Source organism: Pan paniscus, chromosome 13, assembly GCF_029289425.2.
Source record: "Pan paniscus chromosome 13, NHGRI_mPanPan1-v2.0_pri, whole genome shotgun sequence".
In the NCBI taxonomy this organism is placed as follows: domain Eukaryota; kingdom Metazoa; phylum Chordata; class Mammalia; order Primates; family Hominidae; genus Pan; species Pan paniscus.
The window spans coordinates 85,802,336-85,824,968 of record NC_073262.2 but is presented as its reverse complement, the minus strand read 5'-3'; the positions used below and the strand labels follow the sequence as shown (position 1 = coordinate 85,824,968).

At 37.0% G+C, this 22,633-nt stretch overlaps 1 protein-coding gene across 2 annotated transcripts in view; it reads right to left on the bottom strand.

The window, feature by feature from the left end:
* Nucleotides 1–4,583: 4,583 nt before the first annotated feature.
* The window catches only part of NUP35 (nucleoporin 35), a 38,049-nt gene continuing 19,999 nt past the window's right edge, over nt 4,584–22,633 (bottom strand). For both annotated transcript variants that reach the window (XM_034954616.3, XM_003823522.5), the window contains exons 5-9: nt 14,577–14,718; nt 8,745–8,814; nt 7,845–7,973; nt 6,608–6,772; nt 4,584–5,210 (exon numbers count right to left, since the gene is read on the bottom strand). In XM_034954616.3, coding sequence (XP_034810507.2) covers nt 5,133–5,210; nt 6,608–6,772; nt 7,845–7,973; nt 8,745–8,814; nt 14,577–14,718 — 584 coding nt within the window. In that variant the 3' untranslated portion in view covers nt 4,584–5,132. The remainder of the gene's footprint in view (nt 5,211–6,607; nt 6,773–7,844; nt 7,974–8,744; nt 8,815–14,576; nt 14,719–22,633) is intronic.

The window sequence follows — 22,633 nt, the reverse complement described above, 5'->3', positions numbered from 1 at the left end:
ACAAAGAAGGGAACAACAGAAGTTGGGAGGGTGGGAGAAGGGAGAGGACTGAAAAACTACCTATCATGTACCATGCTTATTACCCGAGTGACAAAACAATCTGTACACTAAATCCCTGTAACACACAATTAACATATGTAACAACACTGTATATGTACTCCTGGACCTAAAATAGAAACTAAAAACACCTAAATCTCAAAATATTACAGTTTCACAAAACTGCATTCTAAAAAAAAAAAAAAAAGTTTTTATCCTATTGCTGTTACTACTTATCTATGTGATCTTAGACAAGGTATTAATGTGTTCTGTGTTCTTACCCTCTGTTCTAGTTGCTGTGTACAACAAATCAAAAAATGGATAATCAAATATGATAATATACATACAAGAGAATATTATTCAGCCTTAAAAAGGAAGGAAATTCTGACATATGCTGTAACATATATGAATCTTGAAGATACCATGCTAAATGAAATAAGTCACAAAAATACAAATACAGCAAGATTCCACTTATATGAGGAAGCATAGTCAAAATTTTGGAGCCAGAAAGAATAGTGGTTGCTAGGGCCTGGGAGAAGGGGAGGGGTATTACTTAATGGATAAAGTTTCATTTGTGCAAGATTGAAAGAATTATGGCAATGGATGGTGATGATGGTTGCATATTATGAATGTATGTAATATCACTGAACATCTCTTTAAAATTGTTTTAAGATGAGATGGGTATGGTGGCCCTCACTGGTAATCACTGCACTTTGGGAGGCCGAGGTAGGCAGATCACTTGAGCCCAGGAGTTCAAGACCAGGCTGGGCAACGTGGCAAACTCTACTAAAAAATACAAATTAGACAGGCATGGTGGTATACGCCTGTTGTCCCAGCTACTCGGGAGGCTGAGGTAGGAGGATCACTTTAGCCCAGGAGGTTGAGGCTGCAGTGAGCTGTGATAGCACCACTGCACTCCAGCCCAGGTGAGAGACGCTGTCTCCAAAAAAAAAGAAAAGGTGGGGGGGAAGTTAAGATGGTAATTTTAATGTAATATGTATTGTACCACAACAAAAATTATTTTTTTAAAGAAATAACTGGCCGGGTGCGATGGCTCATGCCTATAATCCCAGCACTTTGGGAAGCTGAGGCGGGTGGATCATCTGAGGTCAGGAGTTCGAGACCAGTCTGGCCAACATGGGAAACCCTGTCTCTACTAAAAATACAAAAAATTAGCCGTGCATGGTGGTGGGCGCCTGTAATCCCAGCTACTCAGAGAATCACTTGAACCTGGGAGGCAGAGGTTGCAGTGAGCCAAGATCCCGCCATTGCACTCCAGCCCACGCAACAAGAGCGAAACTCAGTCTCAAAAATAAATAAATAAATAAATAAATAAACAAACTGGAAGTACTCAGGATGCCCTAAGTCACATGCATTCCAGAAGGTTAAAGATAAACCACAAAAATTCAAAGGACAACCACATTGGTGAAGTTATGAGGGGTCCATTGGTCTGGAGCATGCTAGGACTGCCCGTCACTAAAGGATAATTTATTTCACCTTGATCCTCCTACCATTAAAAAGAGATACAGCACTTTAAAAGCTTCTGGATTTTAGAAACACAAATTGTAGATAGGAAAACTCCTTTGACCCATTTCTTATGTGGCTTCGATTTTAGTGGGGCCCAGAGTGAGGGAGTTCTGGAGCAAGTTCCAGCTTATAGTACAAATAACTTGACATTTAGGCCATATGACCTGGCAAATCCCATGATGCCAGAGACATTCCTGGTAGACAAGGATGCTACAGAGTCTCTGGCAAGCCCTGATTGCATTAAGTCGTAACACAGACCTTTAGGTTTCTGGAGTTCAGTCTTTCCGCAGCAGATAACTAGTCACTATTTAGAGAGTAGCTCCTCACATCAGAGCACATCAAATATGTGACCAGAGCTATCCATCACGAGCTGGGTATTGTCAGATCCACCAAACCCAAAGAATAGACCAGCATAGTAATAACTCATGTTACATTCAGGATGGTGCCCAAGCAGTTCCTAGGGCTCCCACTTCCATGAAAAGGTGGCCCATGTAACTTACCTCCAAGACACCAGCACCTTTCCCTCAGCTCATAGCTTCGTTGGGGTTCACCACTACTATCAGGTGACAGAGGAGGAAAAAACCCCAGGCTTGGTTCACAGATAAATCAGCTTGGTATTTTACTGTAAACCAAAGACTGACTCCTGTCATATTAGCCTGAGTAGACTTGAAAGACAGTGATAAGGGAAAAGCTATCTAGTGGCCTGAGCTTCAATTCAAGCAATAAACGTGGTCAGCACTTTGCTCATGATGTAACATAAAATTAAATGCTCACCAGCCTTTATGTCATCTTTCTAGGCATTTAGCTTGCTGGAGGTGCATTTTCTAGTCCATTCCTCAGGACACACTCAACGGAAACACGTTTCCTGAATTCTTGCACATTGATAGTGTCTGAGGAGTTATTTTTATACTTAATCAGTTTTGGTAGATACAAAATCTTTTACTCACATTTTCTTTCTACAGATATCTTAAAGAGGCTATTCTTTTTCCTCCTGACATAGTGCTGCTGTTTTAACTCTTGCTCTTGTAAGTCATTTGCTGTTTTTGTCTAGTCAAACCCAAAGTTTGTATATTGCCATTGGTTGTCCCAGTATAATAATCTCAGGTAGGCAGGTTACTCTTCCAATGTGTAGTTCCAAATTTTTTTCATCAAAGTAGTCATTTGATTTTGTTCTGTATGTTGCATTTTTTCTGTCTCTAGAGTTTGTCATACCCCTACTAATCCTTTTTATCTCTTTTCTTTCTGATTTCTAAAAGTCCTCCATTTTTATCTTTCATTTCTTTCAGGGCATATCTGTTGTTCATCAGCTGTTGTTTATTCTAGTCTTAATTTATGAGTGATTTTCCTCTATTACTAATATTTTCCCAAGTTCTTCAATTTTATTTTTGTTGTTCTTTCATATCTTGTATCATTTTCTAAATGTCTTAAAACTCAATTTTAAGTACTACTCTATAGCTTCTACCCATTTATGGGCATGCCTTTCTGGTGTGCTTTCAATGTCTACAGGGATGTTATTTTCTTCCTTATACTCTTTTTTTTTTTTTTTTAAACAACCTTGCATGATTATAGTTTCACGTTATTTTTGTTTGAAGTCAGCTTCTCTGAGCTTTTAAAAGGAGGCTTAGTTCAGGGTAACTTTCCTAACATCACAGATATTCCACTTCTGTTGTTTTTATATAGTGTTCAAAAATAGGACAGCTCGCTTTCTGAAATTTTCCTGGATCTTTTAAAATAAATGACAGATACAAAGATGGGTAACATATGATACCAAGAGAAATAACAAAATATAGCAAACAAATATTTTTAGCCCAAAAGCAAACTTCACAGTCCATGAAGGCCTATGCAAATAAATAAAACACCCCCTCCAATAAACAACCCTTTTAATAAAATGTGTATTAATTCAAATACAAATGCACGACTTTTAAAATGGAATTTAGTAGCCAGTTCTACATTGAATAATTGAGTTCTGCACATTATGAAATAGGATATAAAATATAATCCTAAACTGGAAGAAAAAGACTTCAATGTAAAAGTTTTCAGATGAAAATATACTTTATAAATGAATCTTCATTCATGCCAGTACATTCCTTAGTATTACTTAGTAATACTTCCCAGCTCTTTAGGAGGCCGTGGTGGGTGAATCACTTGAGTTCAAGAGTTCAATATCAACCTGGCCAACATGGTGAAATCCTGTCTCTACTAAAAATACAAAAATTAGCCAGGCATGGTGGCACACGCCTGTAGTCCCAGCTAATTGGGAAGCTGAGGCACAAGAATCACTTGAGCCCAGGAAGTAGAGGCTGCAGGGAGCCAAGATCGCACCACTGCACTCCAGTATGGGTGACAGAGCAAGACTCTGTCTCAAAAAAAAAAAAAAGATATTAATTATGTTCAGTGGGATACTGACATTGTAATTCCATGTAGAAATATTCTTTTTTGATATATCCTCACGTATTTAGAGTAAAATGACATCTTATCTGGGATGTGCTTTAAACAAAATAAAAGGGGAAGAAAAGAAACAAGTATGGCAAAATTTAATGGTAATTAAAGCTGGTATATAGTGGTTCATACATATTTTCTCTTTCAATGAATACTTAAAGCTTTTTATAATAAATCACCCGTTCAAAAAATGTTCAATACATATTGATATCATTTGGATATCTGTCCCCTCCAAATCTCATGTTGAAATATGGTCCCCGATGTTGGAAGTGGGGACTAGTGGGAGATGTTTAGATCATGGGGGCAGATCCCTCATGAATGGCTTGGTGTCCTCCCTGCAGTAATGAGTTCATGTGAGATCTGGTTATTAAAAAGAGTCTAGAACTTCCTTCTTCCTGCTCTCTTCCTCTCTTTCACCATGTGATACACTCACTCTTCTTTACTTTCCTCCACAAGTAAAGCATCATGCTTCTTGTACAGCTACAAGCCAATTAAACCCTGAGCCAAATAAACCTCTTATTTTTAATAAATTATCCAGCCTCAGGTACTCCTTTATAGCAATGCAAACAGACTAATACACATATCATTGACAATGTTTATTATCAAGAAACTTTAGGTTTTTTAAAAGAATGCTCGTTTTAGAATACACCAAGAGGACACTCTGTGACAGGACATATACAAACAAGGATAATTAAAATATTAAATACTATCTAAATTAAAAGACCATAATTCAAATTGCTAATTATAATATTTGTGTCGGTAGAAATAACTATAGTTCCCCTTCATGAAATTCACCCCCACGTTCTCATGAAGACTATGACGTCTCACCACAATTTCAGTTATTTAATTTACAATAATCAATGCTGAGTTTTCTGTGCTGAAGCATGCACTGTTACAGAAAGCACAAAATCCTATTTACAGGGATTTTTAGTTTTCTTTAAAATGTATCTCAAGCATCTTTTAAAGTGCGAGCTACAAATAGGCTGTATCCTTAATGAAAAAGGCTTCTTTCTAAAAGAAGTATGAGATAGCTATCCAATACTGCAGGAACAGTTATATAACTAACCGAAGGAACCAGCAGCACTCTGCTAACTCTGTTTTAGTGTAGCAACCTCCTTCTTGGTGTTCTACTACCAGCCAAACATGTACTCCATTGCTTTGGATACAAGACTTTCATCTTTTTTTGGCGTTTGTCTGTCAGAAATAACCTATTAAAAAACACACACAAAAAAAACGGTTAGGTTATTGTTACTTCAGTGTCACAGTCAATTCTAGAATTGCTCATTTAAAAGAGAAACACCAAAATGCATTTATAGCACTAAATTGTATATTTTTGTATTTTTAGTAGAGACGGGGTTTCACCGTGTTAGCCAGGATGGTCTCGATCTCCTGACCTTGTGATCCGCCCGCCTCGGCCTGCCAAAGTGCTGGGATTACAGGCATGAGCCCCTGCGCCCGGCCTGAATTGTATATTTTTAAAATTAAAATATGGACTTAGAATATCCTTATGCTTTTAAGAATGCCAAAATTTTATTCCTTTGGCAAAGCAAATAACATCTGTTTCTTAAATTAGAAAATTGAATAGCTGGGCGCAGTGGCTCAGGTCTGTAATCCCAGCACTTTGGGAGGCCAAGGTGGGCAGATTACTTGAGGTCAAAAGTTTGATACCACCCTGGCCAACATCGCCCCATCTCTACTAAAAATACAAAAAATTAGCTGGGCGTGGTGGCATGTGCCTGTAATCTACTCAGGAGGCTGAGGCAGGAGAATCACCTGAACCCAGGAGGCAGAGGTTGCAGTGAGCTGGGATAGCGCCACTGTACTCCAGCCTAGGTAACAGAGAGACATTCCGTCTCAAAACAAAAGAAAGAAAAATTGAATAACAAAAGCTGCACAGAATGGGAAATTTAAAATAACAGTAATAGAACCTAAAGAAAAAACAGTTCTAGAATAATCTCCAAATTTCAGAGGAAGTCAAAAAACTGAACTACCACTATCTGCCCTACTAAAGCACAAGTGTTTCATGTACTGTGTGTTTCAGGACCTGTTTCTGCAGCTGGTTAAGTTCGAACACTTGGCTAGTCAGTAGGAGACAATAATATACTGAATGAGGTCATAATACTTCTACCATTCTTCAAAGAACATAATTAACTTCTTTAAGCTTTTTTGAAGTGAGAAATTTTTTTCTGTCTGGAGGTTGGTCAATGTCTTCATTTAAATAACCAAAGCTACTCCAACCTAAGGTTCTGCACTTTGGATACCATCAATTTAGTCATCAATTTAATAGAGTTTTAATGCGCCCTCATGTCAAAGATGCACACAGGATACATTTCATATGTATGCAAATATAACTTAGAAAAAGCTAAAACAACTCTCAAAAAATTTAAAGGAATGGCAAATAAATTTTTTTTTAATTCATGATAACTTTCCAATTGGCCAAGATGTTAACTTTAAAGCAGAAAACTTTTAAGCGTAAAGGTTTCATCAAGGTAATAGCCTCCTCAGGAAACATTTAATGGCATACAAATCAATACAATGAAAAAGTTAAGCATGCTATGCACTCAGCCATTAAAGTACATCTTTTTTTATCCAATCCTTAAAATACCTGATAATCACTAGTAGAGGCTTTGTATGCTGTAGCAAGAGGTCTCATGGTAGAAATCCTAGGAGTACTTCCAGGTTGTGTTGGTGTACCTAGAGTTTTGATTGGTGGTGTAAAGGCTAAAGATGGAGATGATAAAGCACATCTGTCACTGCTTTCCATAACACTCTGGAGAAACAAAGAAATAACTCCTTTGTTTATAAACATAATACATATCATCCAGTATTACATCCTACTTAGAAAATTTAATTAAAAGACAAAGATGAAATACTTTATTTGCTCTAATTAAACTTGCAAATAATTTTAGGCTTGAGAAAATATTTGCTTCTTAGGTAGCATTTGAGATTGAATGCTCAGCCAGAAATCTCACTTCAGTGACCTCAAACAATCTCAATACAACTATAGTCCACAAAAATAAGAATTTCCTAAAACACTATGAAAAATCAGCAAGGACAAAAAAATTCTTAGGGAAACCTGGATTGGAAAGAATCAAACTCCAATGCTATTTAGCACTTAGTTACCCCAAATATTCTTCTGGCCTCTGCAAACATTTGTTACAGCACAGTATTATAACTATATAACTACACTGATATAACAGATTTTAAGAATAGGAACCACATCTTGCTTTGTTCATTAATGTGTGTATACTAGCACCAAGCACAATGCCTGGAATGTAGTACAAGTTCACATATACTTAAAGAATGTTCACAATGATTTAACAAGCCACAAAGAACAGTTTAAATTGTACTCTGTACTATTTAATGAGTATATATAGAATAATTTTAAAATAGTTTTAAACAGAAATATTTTGAAACGAAAACCTTTGACATTTAAAAGTTAACTATCAGTTAACATTAATATGAACTAATTCATTCTGAAATAGTACCATTCCATTTAAGAACTTTAAAGAATCTGGTATCGCTTTGCACAAGAAAGAGAATGGATTAGTAGTCAAGAGACCTAAAATCTAGGCCTCACCTTTAACAACTCTGGACAAGTTACTTAAGCCCTCTCAGTTTATCTGAAAAATGAAGAGGTGAGGACAGATTACCTCTAAATTCTAAACTCTATGATTAAATACCTTCGGCTTACCACAAAGAGTACTATAAACATCATCACATTTTACAAACTAAGAAAAACAGACACAGTGAAACCAAGTGACACAACCACCAATTTCAATCCTTGGTCTTGTGCTCTTCATATAGATTAAGCTACTTTGCTTACATCACCAATAACTTACTTTGTCAATACATGGTTTTACACCAATCATGATGGATTCTCCAAAAATCCTCCCATCTTTGCTTAAGGCCTTCCGAGCCTGCAGTTTAGATTGATAACGAATATGCATCCAATTTCCTGTATTAGACATCTGCAAAGAATAAAACTGTCTCTTAAAATAGAAAATATATAAAATCTACATCTAATGAATTCTACTAGAAAATAGGAACATGTTAAGATAAATTTACTTCCATTCCGTATTTGATGCCTTGTAAAAAGCTGTAAAGTTCAACAAAAATTGTATTTAGAACAGCTTCAACAATCTCTCAATTCTCTACAATCAACATGTACATATTCTCTGAAAGTAAGATACTTCTCAAAATATAATGTTTATTGTAAAGAGATCAAAGCAACACTTGCCATAAAGTTATTTAAAACTACTCAATTTGATTTTGTATAGGAGTTAAGTCAATCTCTAGCAACAAAAAAGGATTTGTTACTTATAACTTGTAGCACAAGGTAAGATAATTTTTTAAATTTTAGAGCTATAAAGCTCTAAAAACTCTAAAAGCTCAGGAACTGCCTCCTACTTCTTTTATCCCCAATAAAAGCAGCTCAAATTGGAAAACAGTAATATAATACTTGGTATAATCTATCTTTTTTAAGACTGTAAACTATTTAAGAAAGGAGGTGAGAGGAGGTGGATTTTCAAACTCTCACTTCTCCATATCTTCTCACTATATCTCTTTTTGTCAAAAACTATGCAACTTCCAGCCTTCCAGACTTCAAAGGATGTATTATATCAAAACTTAAAAAAAATTTAAGTTTAAAAAAAACCCACAAAATTCAGAAGCAGTTTCTCTCAATTCACAACTTATCCCTCTTTAGTCAAAACTCTGAACTGAAAAAAATTAAGCCTTACCACATGTTTTAAGATATTCCCATACTGTGCAAATTGTAGTAATATGTAGGAAGCAGATGCTTGAGGAAACCTGAAAAAAAGAGTTGTCCAAAGAAAACAGTCAGCTTCTACTATCAATGTGAATGCAAATTACTACAAGATAATGTTTCAAGATAAATGGCCCCCAACTGTCTAGAACGTTAACAGGAGAGTGCTGATCATCCTGTTTTCCCCGATATGGGCTAATTCTGTCAGTGACTAGTCACTCAAAAGCAAATACCTTAAAGTTAGTCTTATCCTGCCATTCTTCTCCATCCTCAGATTCTACCTCTGAAATCTCTAAAAATGCTACTCTCATTGCCATTATCCAGGTCTTAGAAAAAAAACTATAAAGTTGCAGTTCTATATATAATTTATTTCAATATGTGTACGTTAATATGTAATATATTTAGGCATACTATGGTTATGAAAAGATAAAGAATTTTAAATTATAAACGAATCATTATACATTGAGCATCACTTAAAAATTCTGAAATTTAGTTTCATAACAAAGAGAAAATTCTGCATCAATATTTATGGTATAGAATCACTTAAAAGGACAGTTACCAAAATTTGATTAGCCATATCTCTGCATGAGAAAATTCTAAGTAATTTTTACTTTCTTCTTTATAAAGTTCTGTATGGTTTGGATATTTTACAATGACATATTATTCTTTTATAGTCTTAACAATAAAGCTGTTTTCAATTTGAAAACAATAACCACTACCAATAGCATAAAAATGGCTATCTAACTTCAGTTATCTGAAGACTGAATTAGAACCCTAAAGAAAAAAAAAATTCGAGTCTCAAAAATAAATCAGAAACCAAACACATTAAAAATCTATGTGAGGCTGGGCACAATGGCTCACACCTGTAATACCAACCAGCACTTTGGGAGGCTGAGGTGGGTGGATCACTTGAGGTCAGGAGTTCGAGACCAGCCTGGCCAACCTGGTGAAACCCCGCCTCTACTAAAAATACAAAAAATCAGCTGGGCATGGTGGCGGGCGCCTGTAGTCCCAGCTACTCAGGCGGCTGAGGCAGAAGTATCACTTGAACCTGGGAAGGAAAGGTTGCAATGCGCCGAGATCGTGCCACTGCACTCCAGCCGGGTGACAGAGTAAGACCTCATCTCAAAATAAATTAATTAATTAAATAAAATCTATATGAGTAAAATATTCACTGCAACCAGAACTGAAAATTCATTTGTATAAAATCTGGACATGAAATTTCTAACCACAAAGAAAAACAACAAATAGGTTGGGTGCCTACAGGGCAGAGATAAAACAAAAATGAAAAGAAGAAAGAATGGCTGCAAGTGAGGGAAGTACTTAAGAAATAAAACATAATTCTAAAACTCTTGGACCACTTTGAGTAGAAACTTACATTCTAGTACTCTATAGCAGAATCACCCAAAACAATGAATATTTCATAACCCTAAGTCAGTAGGAAAAAGTTAAACTACCAAAGAAAGAACATATATAATGCATCCTTTAGAGGTACTTCCCCATAAATGATCAAAATAAAATACTTTATCCCTTAACGGAGAATGCTTCAGTTCTTGAAATTAAAGTCATAGAGGGTTATTAAAACACGAAAGTAAAAAAATAAACAGCTGGGAGAGTTAATGTCTGAATACGAAAAAATACTAGGAGTGCTTCAAGTAATTTATCTAATTACTGGAAATCTTAAAAGTTAAACCACTACTACTGAGCCTGAAAAACAGATTTAAGAGTGGGTACCTATTTTCAAAAACATGCAGCCAAGCTGGCTCATGCCTGTTATCCCAACTACTCATGAGGCTGAGGTAGAAGGATTGTTTGAGGCCAGGAATTGGAGGCTGCAGTGAGCTATGATCATGCCACTGCACTCCAGCCTAGATAACAGAGAGATTGTCTCAAAAAAAAAAAAAAAGCCATTTTATGAGAGACTATAAAAATGTAAATGTAAAAGAAGAAGAAGAAAAAAAACACACCAGCCCAATTGCTATGGATATAGGACTGAGTATGGACTTTCTAGAGAACAACGGAATGCAATGACCCGCTTTTTACCCAAATAGAAATCAATAACACATAAAATCTCTCTGGAAACATACACAAAAAACAGATGGCAATCACTGCCTTAAAGAGGAGGAAAACTAGCTTGGGACAAAAGCAAAAGGGAAAACTTCATTGTACATTCTTACATACCTTTTGAATTTTTAATTTTAAATAAATTCAATACATAAAATCCACTAAACATTTACTACGCACCTTTCTTCCTTCAAGGAGCTCGTGTTATTTTTATGTTTTTTAATCCCAAAAAATATATAATAAATACATTCCAGTATCAGCATGTGATACAGTTTGGCTGTGTCTCCAACCAAATCTCAACTTGAATTGTATCTCCCAGAATTCCCATGTGTTGTGAGAGGGACCTGAGAGAGGTAATTGAATCATGGTGGCTGGTCTTTCCTATGCTATTCTCATGATAGTAAGTCTCACAAGATCTGACGGGTTTATCAGGGGCTTCCGCTTTTGCTTCCTCATTTTCTCTTGATGTCACTATGTAAGTACCTTTTGCCTCCCGCCATGATTCTGAGGCCTCCCCAGCCATGTGGAACTGTAAGTCCAATTAAACCTTTTTTTCTTCCCTGTCTCAGGTATGTCTTTATCAGCAGCATGAAAATGGACTAATATAGTAATTGGTATCAGTAGAGTGGGGCATTGCTGAAAAGATACCCAAAAATGTGGAAGTGACATCGGAACTGGGTAATAGGCAGAGGTTGGAACAGTTTGGAAAGCTCACAAGAAAATGTGGGAAGTTTGGAACCTCCCAGAGACTTGTTCAATGGCTTTGACAAAAATGCTGATAGTGATATGAACAATAAGTTCCAAGCTGAGGTGGTCTCAGATGGAGATGAGGAACTTGTTGGCGACTGGAGCAAAGGTGACTCTTGTTATGTTTTAGCAAAGAGACTGGTGGCATTTTGCCCCACCCTAGAGATTTGTGGAACTTTGAACTTGAAAGAGATGATTTAAGGTATCTGGTGGAAGAAATTTCTAAGCAGCAAAGCATTCAAAAGGTGACTTGAGTGCTATTAAAAGCCTTCCATTTTAAAGGGGAAACACAGCATAAAAGTTCAGAAAATTTGCAGCCTGACAATGCAGTAGAAAAGGAAAACTCATTTTCTGAGGAGAAATTCAAGCTAGCTGCAGAAATTTGCATAGCTAGAAAGGAGCCTAATGTTAATGCCCAAGAGCATGGGGAAAATGTCTCTAGGGCATGTCAGAGCCCTTCAAGACAGCCAATCCCATCACAGGCCTGGAGGCCCAGGAGGAAAAAGCGGTTTTGTGGTCCAGGCCCAGGGTCCCCGTGCTGTGTGCAGCCTAGGGACTTGGTGCCCTGTGTTCCAGCCCCTCCAGCCGTGGCTGAAAGGGGACACTGTAGAGCCTGGGCTGTGGCTTCAGAGAGTGGAAGCCCCAAGCCTTGGCAGCTTCCACATGGTATTGAGCCTGTGGGTGCACAGAAGTCAAGAATTGAGGTTTGGGAACCTTCACCTAGATTTCAGAAGATGTATGGAAATACCTGGATGCCTAGGCAAAATTGTGCTCCAGGGGTGGGGCCCTCATGGAGAACCTCTGCTAGGGCAGTGCAGAAGGGAACTGTGGGGTCAAAGCTCCCACACAGGGTCCCTACTGGGGCACTGCCTAGTGGGGCTGTGAGAAGAGGGCCACCATCCTCCAGTCCCCAGAATGATAGATCCACTGACAGCTTGCACTCTGTGCCTGGAAAACCCACACACTCAATGCCAGCACGGGAAAACAGCCAGGAGGGAGGCTGTACCCTGCAAAGCCACAGGGGCGGAGCTGCCCAAGACCATGGGAACCCACCTCTTGCATCACCGTGACCTGGATGTGAGACGAGGAAGTCAAAGGAGATCATTTTGGAGCTTTAAAATTTGACTGCCCCTCTGGATTTTGAACTTGCATGGGGCCTATAACCCCTCTGTTTTGGCCAATTTCTCCCATTTGGAATGGCTGTATTTACCCAATTCCTATAACCCCACTGTATCCAGGAAATAACTATCTTGCTTTTGATTTTACAGGCTCATAGGTGGAAGGGACTTGCCTTAACTCAGATGAGACTTGGGACTGTGGACTTTTGGGTTAATGCTGAAATAAGACTTTCAGGGGTGTGTTGGGAAACCATGATTGGTTTTGAAATGTGAGGACATGAGATTTAGAGGGGCCAAGGACGAAATGAAATGGTTTGGCTGTGTCTCCACCCACATCTCAACTCAAATTATATCTCCCGGAATTCCCATGTGTTGTGGGAGGAACCCAGGGAGAGGTAATTGATTCATGGGGGCCAGTCTTTCCTGTGCTATTCTCATTATAATGAATAAGTCTCACGAGATCTGATGGGTTTATCAGGGGTTTCCACTTTTGCTTCTTCCTCATTTTCTCTTGACACCGTCATGTAAGAAGTGTCTTTCACCTTCCACCATGATTCTGAGGCCTGTCCAGCCATGGAACCCTAAGTCCAATTGAACCTCTTTTTCTTTCCAGTTTCGGATATGTCTTTATCAGCACGAATACAGACTAATACAGTATGGCAAATCATACTTTCAGAAACAAACTTTATATTTTCGTAGAGTGTAAATATCAGCTTGAATATCAAAAGACCCAAGTTTTTGCTGGAGCTTTGCTAATAATAACTAGATGTGAACTGCTGAATAAATCACTTAATCTGCCTACACCTCAGTTTCCTCACCTGTAAAATAAAACATTATACAATATGATCTCTAAGGAGTTTTACTGTGACAGATATATATACATACAAAATGGAATACTCAGCAGTAAAAAGGAATTAATTAACGGCATTTGCAGCAACCTGAATGGGACTGCAAATTATTCTAAGTAAAGTAACTCATTTATTCTAAGTGAAGTAACTTAGGAATGGAAAACCAAACATCGTATGTTCTCACTCATAAGTGGGAGCTAAGCTATGATGATGCAAAAGCATAAGAATGATGCAATGGACTTTGGGGACTCGGGGGAAAGGGTGGGAAAGGGGTGACAGATAAAGACTACAAATTGGGTTCAGTGTATACTGCTCAGGAGATGGGTGCCCCAAAGTCTCACGAATCATGTAAAGAACTTACTCATGTAACCAAATACCACCTGTTCCCCAAAAACCTATGGAAATAAAAAAAAAATTTTTTTTTAAAAGGCATTTTAAAGTTTTTTTGGACCTAAAAATCTATTCAAAAATGTAACAAGGACTGTCATACTCTGTTTCTATTAATATTCAATATTTTGTGGACTAGAATCAACCCTGTGACATTGTGTGTGTGTGTGTGTGTGTGTGTGTGTTTGTAAATGTTCTGTTAATTCAAAACTGGTGAATTCCACTAGATGTAGAGAACCAGTCACTAGAAAAAGGGGAAGGAGTTCCCTAAGTCTAAAGGGACAACTGTGTTCCATCTAGCAAATATGCTTGAGAGAAAATAATTTGGGAAGAAATAAACAGACAAATGATTTAAAAAACTACAAACAAATATCAAACTCTAGTTAATGACATGCATGCTCAAGTGTCAGGGTAATATGTATTGATGTCTACAACTTATTATGAAATGTACCAACAAAAAGAATGAATTGATAGATGGATAAATGACAAAGCAAATGTAGCAAACTGTTAACGATAGAACCTAGGTGGTAGTAATATGGGTGTTTGCTATGCACTTCTTTCCATTTTACTGTATGTTTGATTATATTCATTATAAAATGTTAGGGTGGGGTTTTTAAAAGGCAAATGATCTGCAAACCTTACCCAAATACAGTCACCCAAGAGTCATCGAGGTGATCTTCTGAAGTCAAAGAATCTCCTTGAGTATAAAAAGGATCCAACTGGGCAGGAGATAATGTCGTCTTTCGTGGCTGACCGATACTTGCTGGACTAAACATACTTTGCCCTATATTAGTATATTTAGCAAGTTAGTTGCCAGTGTAAACACCTCGATTGATTCTAAATCAAAAATCTTAGTTTTAAATGATAAAGTCTAATAAAGTTGGCAATTACATAAACAGTTCAAAACATACAACTGTGGTCAAATAGCAATTTCATGCTACCATACAGTTAGAGGAAGTAATAATTGGGCATAGTTTATAATTCTGCAAATGTTTTATTATGTATGATAAATTATCTAAATGTTTTATTAAGCATGTCTGGTTAAGCTGACACCAGAAGGATATCCCAGGCAACCTCAAAGACTTCTGTTGGTTTCATCTTCCAAACCTACCACTTTCATCACAGCACCTCTGCCTTAAGAACATGTAAAAATGTATTACCCACAGAACAAAATCCGAATGCCATATAAAATATACAATATCTACCCTACCCCTTAAAATGTGAATGCAATTTTCTTTTATTCAGGTCATTTCTTTCTAAAATGTCTTATCCTTTTATTTCTTATTCTTCAGTAACAGCCATCAATTGAGTACTACTGTGTGTCCAACATGCCATGCTAAACACTTCATAAAGTTCATTTTATCTCAGAAGCAATGTCCAATTAAGGCTATACATTTGTGAGAAGCAAAGACTATTTCCCTTTCATCTTCACAGTAGCAATAATGATTTACTCATTCAAAACATATTTTTTCAGCACTTAAATATGCACCAAGCATCAACCTAGGTATTGAAGGTATAGCAGTAAAAACATTAGACAAATAAAAAATCCATCCCTATTGGAGCCTACATTCTAGAGAGAGAGAGGCAAATAAGTAAATACTTAATGTGCTACAAAACTAAAAATCCTACAGAGAAAAAAAAATAAAGCAGAGAAGGGAGACAGGGCCAATTTGTGTGGGTGGGTTAAATGAAAAAGGATTTCACTGAGGTGCGTTAAAGCAAAAACCTGAAGGACAAGGGAAGCAAAACAATATTTGAAGAAGTGAACATTTTGTGGAGAAAATAATAAAACAAAGGCCATGAGGAAAGATATGACTGGTCTTAGATGAACGCAAGAAGGCCACTGTTTGCACAGTGAGGGGGATGTGAGATGAGAACAAGGAGATGAGAGGAGAGAGGCAGCAATATGCCGGATCATGAAGAAAAACCTTATAAAGCCACTGTAAAAGCTAAAGCTCTGAGCGAGGTAGAAAACCAACAGAAAAATCTGAGCAAGCGTGACATAACAGGACTAAAACTTTGATAGTAAAAGGTAGCATTTTAAGGGCCAGGCCAGTGGCTCACGCCTGTCATCCCAACACTTTGGGAGGCCAAGGCGAGCGGATCATGACGTCAGGAGTTTGTGACCGGCTTGGCCAACATGGTGAAACCCCATCTCTACTAAAAACACAAAAATTAGCCAGGTGTGGTGGTGCATGCCTGTAATCCCAGCTCCTCTCAAGGCTGAGGCAGGAGAATCTTTTGAACCCGGGAGGCGGAGGTTGCAGTGAGCTGAGATAGCACCACTGCATTACAGCCTGGGTGACAGAGAGACTCTGTCTCAAAAAAATAATAAAAAAAAAAAGGTAGCATTTTATTAAGTGATTATTATACTTTACGAGTGTAATTTTATTTAATTCTAACAATCCTACAAAAGGTCCAATTAGTCCATTTAACAAATTAGGAAACAGGATAATATTAAATAACATCCAGAAGGTTAGTTGGAATTCCAATCCAGGCAATCGGAATCCAAAGCATGAGCTCTGAGGCAGTAATCTAGTTAACATGTTTATTTCCTGTGGCGGTACAACAAGTGTGGTCTGGAGATTCTTGGCTCCCCCAGGACTCTCTCATGAGATCAGCCAACTCAAAATTATTTTCACAAAAACATGAAGTTTCATTTGCCTTTTTCTCAGTCTCTTATTAGTGTACAATGGAGTTTTCCAGAGGCAACTTCATGTGATTCAACAGACTCAGGTTGAACAGAGAAGCAGATTCATGAGAATTCACAGGTATTTTATTAAGCCAGACACTAAAAAGATTTTTAAAACAAAAACAATGTCACTCTTCCTGCAAATCTTTTTTTCTTTAGAAAATAGTTACTGTTCACTTCAAAAAAGATTAAGTTTATATGAAATAGCTTTATTTTTAAATGAGTTAATACTTAAATTTTAAATTTTGTCTTAATTTTGAATGCAGTAAATATTGATAGCTATAATCTATATAAACAAAAGCTCTTTAATTTTTAAGAGTATAAACAAGGTAAAAACTACAAAACTAAGACGTTTGAGAACCACTGTTCTACAGGTCAATGCGCATGAGTCACGCTCCATTTTTATTGATTTTCTAGAGGCTACTTAACATATTCTAACTATTGTATGTATCTCCTGACTTGCCATTTATCCTTAATTCCCAAATGAGTTGAAAACCATTCTAACTCATTCCAAAGTGTTTATAGTCACATGGATTTCTCCAAGTATGTTCTTAAGAAACAAAAAAGATTATCTATAGAAGGTGGGGGGAAAAGCTACTGTGATAAAAAGCTTGGCTTTGCACTGTGGCTCATGACTGTAATCCCAGCGCTTTGGGAGGCCAAGTTAGGAGTTCAAGACCAGCCTGGGCAACATGGCAAAACCCTATCTCTACTAAAAATACAAAAAATTAGCTGCGCGTAGTGGTGTGTGCCTGTGGTCCCAGCTATTTGAGAGGCTGAGATGGAAGGATCACTTGAGCCTGGGAGGTGGAGGTTACAGTGAGTCAAGATCATGCCACTGCACTCCAACCTAAATGACAGAGTTTAAGACTCCATCTCAAAATATATCTATAGATATATTTGATAAAAATAACCTGTTAAAGAAGTGGGCAAAGAACATGAATAGACATTTTTCAAAAGACATACAAATGGCTAAGAGGTATATGAAAAAATGCTCAACATCACTAATCACCAGAGAAATGCAATTCAAAACTACATCATCACCTTACCCTAGTCAGAATGGCTATTGTTAAACAAAAAAACAAACAGATGCTGGCGAGGATGCAGAGAAAAGAGAACTCATACACTGTTGGTGAGAATGTAAATTAGTACAACCTCTATAGAAAGCCGTATGGAGATTTCTCAAAGAACTAAAAATAGAACTACCATTCAATCCAACAATTTCTCTTACTGGGTATCTAACCAAAGGAAAAGAAATAATATAACAAAAAGATAGCTGGACTCATAAGTTTATCACAGCACTATTCACAATAGCAAAGATATGGAATCAACTAAGGGTTCAACAATGGGTGAATGAATAAAGAAAATGTGGTGTATATATACAACGGAATATTATTCAGCCATTAAAAGGAAAGGAATCAATTTTGCAGCAACATGGATGGAACTGGAAGTCAGTATCTTCAGTGAAACAACCCAGGCACAGAAAGACAAACATCACATATGCTCACTCATAAGCGAGTGCTTAAAAAAGTACTCACAAAAATCAGTAGCATTTCTATACACCAATAACATTCAAGCTGAGAACCAAATCAAAAATGTAATCCCATTTACAATAGCCACATATCAAAAAAAAAAAAAAAATTAAAATACCTAGGAATACATCTAACCCAGGAGGTGAAAAATCTCTACAAGGAGAACTACAAAGCACTGATGAAAGAAATCACAGATGACACGAATGGAAAAACATTCCACGCTCATAGATTAGAAGAATCAGCATCATTAAAATGACCATATTGCCCAAAGGAATTCAATACAATTCCTATCAAATAACCAACATCATTTTTCACAGAATTATAAAAAACTATTCTAAAATTCACAGGGAAGCAAGAAGAGCCCAAATAGCCAAAGCAATCCTAAGCAAAAAGAACAAAGCCAGCAGCATCATATTACCTGACTTCAAACTATGGGACTACAGTAACCAAAACAGTATGGTACTGGTACAAAAATAGGTACACAGACCAATGAAACAGAATGGAGAACCCAGAAACAAAGTCACACACCTACAAACAATGGATCTTCGACAAAGTTGGCAAAAATAAAAAATGGATAAAGGATGCCTTATTCAATAGATGGTGCAAGGAAAACTAGCTAACCATATGCAGCCTGCCTCTCACCATATAAAAAAATTAACTCAAGATGAATTGAAGACTTAAATGTAAGACCTCCAACTACAAAAATTCTAAAAGAAAACCTTGAAAAACCTCTTCTGGACATTGGCCTAGGCAAAGACTTTACGACTCATATCGCAAAAGCAAATACAACAAAAACAAAGATTGACAAGTTGGACCTAATTAAACTAATGACTTCCTGCACACAAAAGAAACTATCAAAAGAATAAATCGACAACCTACAGAATAGGAGAAAACATGTGCAAAGTATGCATCCAACAAAGGCATCTGTAAGGAACTTAAATTAACAAGAAAAAAAACATTAAAAAGTGGGCAAAGGACATGAACAGGCACTTCTCAAAAGAAGACATGCAGGTGACCGACAAACACGAAAAAATGTTCAATGTCACTAATCATCAGAGAGACTGCAATTCAAAACCACAATGTGATACCATCTCACACCAATCAAAATGGCTACTATTAAAAAGTCAAAAAATAGGCCAAGCGCAGTGGCTCACATCTGAAATCCTAGCACTTTGGGAGGCCAAGGCGTTTGGATCACCTGAGGTCACGAGTTCGAGACAAGCCTGGACAACATGGCGAAACCCCATCTCTACTAAAAATACAAAAACTAGCCGGGCATGGTGGCGGGTGCCTGTAGTCCCAGCTACTCAGGAAGCTGAGACAAGAGAATCGCTCAAATCCGGGGAGTAGAGGTTGCAGTGAGCCAACATCGTGCCACTTCACTCCAGCCTGGGTGACAGTGAGACTCCAACTTAAAAAAAAAAAAGGTCAAAAAATAAGAATGTAAGAATGTTGATGAGGCTGCAGAGGGAACCCTTATATGCTGTTGGTGGGAGTGTAAATTAGTTCAGCCTCAACAGAAAGCGGTTTGGAGATTTGTAGAACTCAAAATAGCACTACTATTTGAACATCTTGTTGTCTAGTAAGGTCTAGAATAGTGTTCTGGATAAAATATATTCTTCAATAAGCTTAATAGATGTGAGGTGATCTGAAAAATATTTTTCCTAAAGGAAAGTGTACATTGATAGGTTAAATTAGATTAGTTCTAGTTTCTAAATTTGAATTCAAAGGAGTCTAGGAACTCAAATTGTTTAGCAACCCTAAAGAAGTAAGATTTTTGAAATACTTTTTTTTCTGAGACAGAGTCTCACTCTATTGCCCAGGCTGGAGTGCAGTGGCGCGATCTCAGCCCACTGCAACCTCCGCCTCCTGGGTTCAAGCGTTTCTCCTGTCTCAGCTTCTGGAGTAGTTGGGATTACAGGTGTGTGCCACCACACCCAGTTAATTTTTGTATTTTTAATAGAGACGAGGTTTCACCAGGTTGGCCAGGCTGGTCTCGAACTCCTGACCTCAGGTGATCCGCCTGCCTTGGCCTCCCAAAGTGCTGCAATTACAAGCGTGAGCTACCATGCACAGCAGATTTTTGAAATTCTTAAGTGATTATATTTTTTCTCTTCAGTTAGAATGATATTATTGCATTGTAGTTTTTACTTGATAACTCTTTTGATCCTGTCCAGGCTGTAGTTTTGTTTTGATATCATTTGGAGGCAAGACATGGACATCATTCCTAGAAGTCTGTTAGACTTGACTTTATAAATTAATATTTGTGCTGTAATTGAAGTTATGTATTACTAACAACAGTTAACTTTTTAAAGTTCTTGTCTATTGTCCCATTTTATTGTTGGAGTAACACCTAAGTCTTGTGTTAAGGTTCATTATAGATGTAATAACTAAGTAATATTTATTAAACTTTTTAAAATTCTCTTTCAGGTAATCTTCAACTATACTGGATAGCTTTTTATTTGTACAAATGTATGGGGTACATATGGAGGAATACTAAAGTACATCATCCTATAATACATTTAACAATTTACTTCCCTCATCACCACAGAAGCATTTAATACGTATAGGCTGAGTATCCCAAATCTGTAAATACAAAATCCAAAATGTTCCAAAACGTGTAACTTTTGGAGCACCAGCATAACACTCAAAGGAAATTTCAGATTTTCAATGCTCAACTGATAAGTATAATGCAAATATTCCAAAATCTGAAACTCTTCTGGTCCTAAGCAGTTCTGCTAAGGGATAGTCAACCTGTTCAATACATTTCTAAAATAAGTCTGATTTAAAATGAAACATCCCACTTTGACAAGTGCTGTTATATTTTTAAGAATCTACTTATCAACTAAGTTACCAACTATTGCTTTAGTAAGTGGAAGCATATATTTATACAAAAGATACTCTTAACTAATTTTAGTTACTACAAAGACATTCCATTAACAAACTGAAGACAGTAAAAGGCATTTAATCTGAAGCCAATCCAAATTTTCTACGGTCTACAAGTATTACCATTAAGAAGATAAAATTTAGTTATGCTACATCATGTAATAACCTTCAAGCAAGAAATTAAATGAAGGTTCGAATTGTGACAACCATTACAACCTTTAAAAATAAAACAAATCAAAAATAAGTCTCAAACGAATAAGCAATCTAATTTTTGCCCTGTCAACTACTCTGAAAAATATAATTACTTATACATAATCTAAAACTATTTACATAACTTTAGCATAATTGCCCCCCACCTAGTTAATGTTTAATTGCTCCACTGATTTTACTTCCTTTCAATCAGACTTCTGGTGCCCACATGCCATGCTTTGTAAGATGAAAATAAAGTGTGCAAGATGAAAATAAAGTGTGCCTATCAAACCACATCAAATCGGACTGCAATGTGTCTCCCTGAGTAAATCACTATTCAAACATTCTTCCTAAGACTGGATTAAAGCAGAGGGCAAAAGACCTTATTACCCTTTATGAAAATGTCTTCAATTAAAGAAAGATTCAATTATTTCAAAATAGACCACTAACCTAAATGAAAACAAAAGAGATTAAAAGACTAGTAAATTTTAAATAGATATGAGCCAAATGAAACTTGGAAAAAAGAGGTTCCTGGCAGTGTTAACTTCTTATCATGAAACAAAGTAGCACAATATGTAATAAGGGATTTGGTCTCTGCTCAACAAGAGGAGGAAGACTGGAGACTGAACTCAACCACCTGATTGGTAATTCAATCATGCCTATGTAATGAAACTCCAATAAAAACTGTGGACATAGATGCTCCAGTGAGCTTCCCTAGTTGGTAGTACTCCATGTATATTGCCATACATTGACACTGGGAGGATAACACATCTCCCTGAAGACAATGGAAAGGAAGCTTCACATTTGGAACCCTTTCCAACGTCACCCTATGTGTCTTCCTTTGGCTGGCTCTAATTTGTTTCTTTTTGCTGTAATAAAACTGTAACCATGAACACAGCACTTTCAGTGAGGTTGTGAGTCTTTCTAGTAAACTACCAAACATTACAAGCAGCCTTGGGAACCTCTTAATTTATAGACAGCTTGTCTAAAGTGATCGTCCCAAACTTAACAGCTAGTATCTGAAGTAAGGATAATCTTATAAGGACTATTTAATCAGACTTTGCAGTATGGCACACACATTATACCGAAAAAGCATATTGAATGGTACAATGTCCAATCAAGCATGGTGAACTGAACCCTGTATTCACTTATAATCCCTTGCAAACCCCTACTGACAGACACTCTAAAAAAGTGTCAGGTTTTGGGGACCAATGATACTGTGAAAAACTCCTGACTGAACTTAAGGAAAACTAGTGTAAAGTATATAATAAGGGCTTAGAGACCAGGCCTCTCCTTATCCCAAGCAGCCAGATAACTGTCACTTTCCCAATCCACCCTCAAAAGACCAAAGATTTTGTCTCTGGAGAAAAGGAACCTAAACAGCTCAAAACTCAATGAGT